Below are 4,317 nucleotides of genomic sequence, written 5' to 3'. Positions count from 1 at the left end.
TTTTAAACAATACAAAGTTGATAATTTTTTCTTACAAATTATTAGGTTGTGTTGTTACTATACAATAAATGTAGTTATCTATTAAAATACAGTTGAAATAAATTCGATGGTGCTCGGAAAAACTTGCTAGGTCTAAAATGTTGTAAAGAGTGTACATAATGATAAAAGTTCAATAAAATTGTTTTTAATAATTTATAAATTAGAAACTAGAAAGACACATTCAATCTTTATGTGATTTACAAAATAATTAACAAAAAAATAAATAAACTTTTTTTAAACTGAGTTAAGTTAATATTTTTTTTTTGTATTAACTTTCAACTTATCAAGTTAAATTTATAATATGTTAACTGTTAACTTTTAACTTATCTTGTGTCCTCTTAAATTGAGTTAATTATTTTCATTAACTTGCCCACCTTTGCTGTTATGATTAGTTTCTTTCTTCTTACTTATATTTCGATAACTATATTAGCACTATTATTATGTAAAATTATGACTACTTGTATCACAAACTCTCTTTTCAGCATAAGCTTGCTTATGAATAGACAACCTATGCTTTAAATATTCTTTGTATTTTATTTATTTTTCTTATAACAATAATTGGTTTTAAATAAATATTATAATGATTATATATTGAAAATGGCATTAGGTGTATAAATATTAAATTATAATATACTTTAATAATTCCAAGTGTCCACGAATAAAATTTATTTTTAATTTAAAACATGATTATCAAAATATTTATTCTCCATTTAAATACCTCTCTAATTTGATCCAAATTTGAACAAAATATCTATTAAGAAAATTGTGTTTAGGTATACATTTATAGTTTTTTTGGTTACATAATTAACTACTTATGAAAATACCTTATTCAAAAGTCCAATTGTTGCCTATAGAAATTAAACATATACATTATTAGCTAGACAATCATCTGCAAATTATCATTATATTGATAAAGATAATACGAGAACCTTTTAATGAAACATTCAAAGTTATAGGATTAAAAAAAGAATACAATAAATATAGGTATTATTGTACAATATAGGAAAATATTTACATAAGACAAAAATGCATGAATTGTACAACCTATATATAGTGTAAGATACAATAATATGAAAACATTTATACAAAAGAAAAAAATCATGAATGCTAACAAGTTGTAAAATGTTGTGGCCTATTAATGGCTACTGCTCCAGGTGAAATCCACTTAATATTCCATTTTGCTGTGATCACGGTAAAGGTATTGTTGTCTGGGTTTAAAAATTCTACATAATCCAAATTAGAAGATTTGTCCATTCCACCGAGGACATACAAAAATCCATCTAATGCAACTACTTCTATAATGAAAAATTAAAAAAAAAATGTTTCATAAAATAGTTTAGAATTAATCTAAGAGAAGTTACCTGCATTTTTTCGTGGAAAATTTAGATATGCTATAGTAGTCCAAACTCCTGTTTTTGGGCTGTATTTTTCAACAGTACTCAAAATGTTTGATCCATCATCACCGCCTACAGCATATAGTTCACCGTATAAAACTCCTACACCAACACCACTGCGACGTTCGCACATGTTTGCGACTGGTGACCACATACCAATACTGGGATTATAACATTCAACAGTGTCTAAAGCCTGCAGTGATTGATCATAACCTCCTACCTACGAAATTTAATTAATACAAATTATTGTAATATAAAAATACATCACACCGAAAAAAAATTGTGGAATACATCATTATTCCATAGCATTCCCAATGAAAGTGGTTTATTACATATTTATAGGAAATTCAATGAACTAAATATTTTTATTTTTAATTACAAAATGTTATCTATTATAAATTATCAATTTCATTATTACACAGGTACCAAAATATTTAGGTATTAAAAATCAATCCTGATCAAGTTTGAAGGAATCATTACCTAATGAAACTAAAATAATTAAGAGGACGCTACACTTGCATGTGTTGTCTCCTTCTTACAATGTACAACATAGCAAAAACTGTTTTGAGTGGGAAAGAACCGAGAAGGCTACAATCATAACTATGAAACGAGATTTTCACTACACAAAAATGAGAACTTTGGCTGTGGTGCAACATTGTTTTTATTTTTTTGATGAAAAAAAGTTTTTCAAATTTGAAAAACACAAACAATAATGAATTTTGAACAGTGAGAACTTTTTTTATATAAATGATATCAAAAAAAAAAAACTACGCTGTACAGCCAAAGTTCTCCTTTTCATGCCGTTAAAATCTCGTTTCTTAATTATGACTAACTCCTCAGTTCATTTCCGCGCAAAATATGTTGCACATTTGTAAGACGAATACAACACATGCGGGTGTAGCGTCCTCATAAGTTATATTTTATGTTGAAAATAAACATTTAATTAAATAATTTTTTTTTTTATATATTGTATAAACAATAATAAAACTTATAAGCAGTCTTGTAAAGTATTCGAATACAAGTATTTGAATATTTGTATTTAAATACTTTTTGAAGTATTTATATGGTATTCTAAATACTATTTTTTAAGTATTTTGAATAAAGTCCGTTTTATTCAAACATCATTAAAATAATATTGTTTTTGTTGAAAACTAATATTATGTTTTTGTAGTAAAAGTAGGTAATAACAATGCTCTTAATGTGGTTTCTGTATTGGAATTGTATAAGAAAACTAAAAATCTAATACTCTTTAAATAGTTCCATATTAATAGTTAATACCACTTTTTATTTCATTTTTTTCAATAAAATTTAATCAACATTAAGTATAAATCTGTAACAAAAATGTAATAGAGTTTTTGTACTTCCGATATGTAGGTAGGTTTGAGGATCAATGAAAATGAATCAGTTCCTAATGAAATTATTAAATCATTGAATTGAAGTGGTATATAAATAAATATTTTTATTAGCTTATTCTTTCATATCAATTTAAATTTTGAATTTATCAAAATATTTTATTTTGTAGGTATACTACACAATTCTTTCTCAGGAGAATATTATTATTTCAATAACAATTATTATTATAACAAATATAATTCAAAATTAAAATCATTAAAAAATATACCACGTATAAAAGATCATTCAGGACTCCAACCGCACATGAAGATCTTGTAGTAGACATATTTGATATCATATGCCATGTTTGAGTATTGTAGTTATAAACTTCTGCACTTCTGCAATGACCATCTGTAGAGCTCCATCCGCCTACCTTAAATGAAATATATAATTTATTGGTACGTGCTTTTTAACACAAATAATGATTAAGCTAATGAATTAAGATTCAACATTACTTACTGCATAGATATTATCGTTTATTACACCAACTCCAAATGTTTGTCGCTCAACTAACATGTCCACACATCGTTGCCAACAAAGTGATTCTAAAGATAAATCTAGCATAAAAAGACTGGAATAATGTTGTGAATAACCACTAGAATAGCCATTCACGACAAATAAAATTTTATCATTCATTAAGACTAGACTATTTTTTTTAAAGTTTGAAATCAATTCTGGTCCAAAATGCCATGAGTATGTTCGTGTATCAAACCATTCTAAATTATTACTTAATTCAGACTGAATTCCACCAACAACTAATATAACCTGAAATAATTAAATTATTAAATGCATTCGAAAGATAAATAAATTATACAGAATTATACTTTTTCCCCGTGTCTGGGTTTATCCTGGATGCATTGTGGAATATGGTATTCTGATTTGAGTGTATTTAATGCCTCCAATACATAATGATAACCTTAAAAATTATAAATAAATATATATCTAATATATAAATTAATTCACAATGAAAGCATATTTAAAGAGAAAACTTACATTTTAAACAATTCTTTATAAGAGGTTCTTCAGCTACTTTTTTTAATATGTAATCCTTCGATGTTAATGGTAACCGCACATGTTGCATTAATTGAGATAAAACACATTGTCTTGAACCCAAATCATATTTTACCCAACTAATAACACTTTCAAATACCTAAAACAATTAATAAACTATAAATTAGACTACTCAATATCACATATTAGAAGGTTCCTGAATTTTTCCTTCTTCAATAATAAAATATAACAATAATCAATTTGGGGGGCTATATAAATCGGGAACATAATTAACAGGAAAATAAAATTGGGATTGTTTTTTGTACGGAATGTTATTTCCACAGAATGATATAATTTAGGAATAGTATTATACATGAATAGTATTTTATTGAAATTGTATTTACTGGAATCATACAAACCAGTAGGTTATACAACAGTAAAATAAATTCCAAGAACCATAACTATTAGGAATAGTTTTAATTAGGACATAAAAAATCGAGAT

The 4,317-nt window shown here is 25.7% G+C and overlaps 2 protein-coding genes across 2 annotated transcripts; both read right to left on the bottom strand.

The window, feature by feature from the left end:
* Nucleotides 1-550: 550 nt before the first annotated feature.
* Nucleotides 551-3,599, bottom strand: LOC100570167 (kelch-like protein 3). The gene is made up of 4 exons (XM_008191242.3): nt 3,285-3,599; nt 3,055-3,198; nt 1,401-1,653; nt 551-1,334 (listed from the first exon to the last, which is right to left on the bottom strand). Exons 1-4 carry the CDS (start codon nt 3,459-3,461, stop codon nt 1,147-1,149), a joined length of 762 nt encoding a protein of 253 aa, XP_008189464.1. The 5' UTR covers nt 3,462-3,599; the 3' UTR covers nt 551-1,146.
* Nucleotides 3,600-3,628: 29 nt separating this feature from the next.
* LOC115035107 (kelch-like protein 3) lies at nt 3,629-4,049 on the bottom strand. Its single transcript, XM_029492755.1, has 2 exons — nt 3,819-4,049; nt 3,629-3,741 (listed from the first exon to the last, which is right to left on the bottom strand). Exons 1-2 carry the CDS (start codon nt 3,904-3,906, stop codon nt 3,644-3,646), a joined length of 186 nt encoding a protein of 61 aa, XP_029348615.1. The 5' UTR covers nt 3,907-4,049; the 3' UTR covers nt 3,629-3,643.
* Nucleotides 4,050-4,317: the final 268 nt, after the last annotated feature.

This window comes from Acyrthosiphon pisum, unplaced genomic scaffold (genome assembly GCF_005508785.2).
Source record: "Acyrthosiphon pisum isolate AL4f unplaced genomic scaffold, pea_aphid_22Mar2018_4r6ur Scaffold_92;HRSCAF=459, whole genome shotgun sequence".
Lineage (NCBI taxonomy): Eukaryota > Metazoa > Arthropoda > Insecta > Hemiptera > Aphididae > Acyrthosiphon > Acyrthosiphon pisum.
The sequence above is the reverse complement of the archived record's forward strand: the minus strand, read 5'-3'. Positions and strand labels throughout refer to the sequence as shown.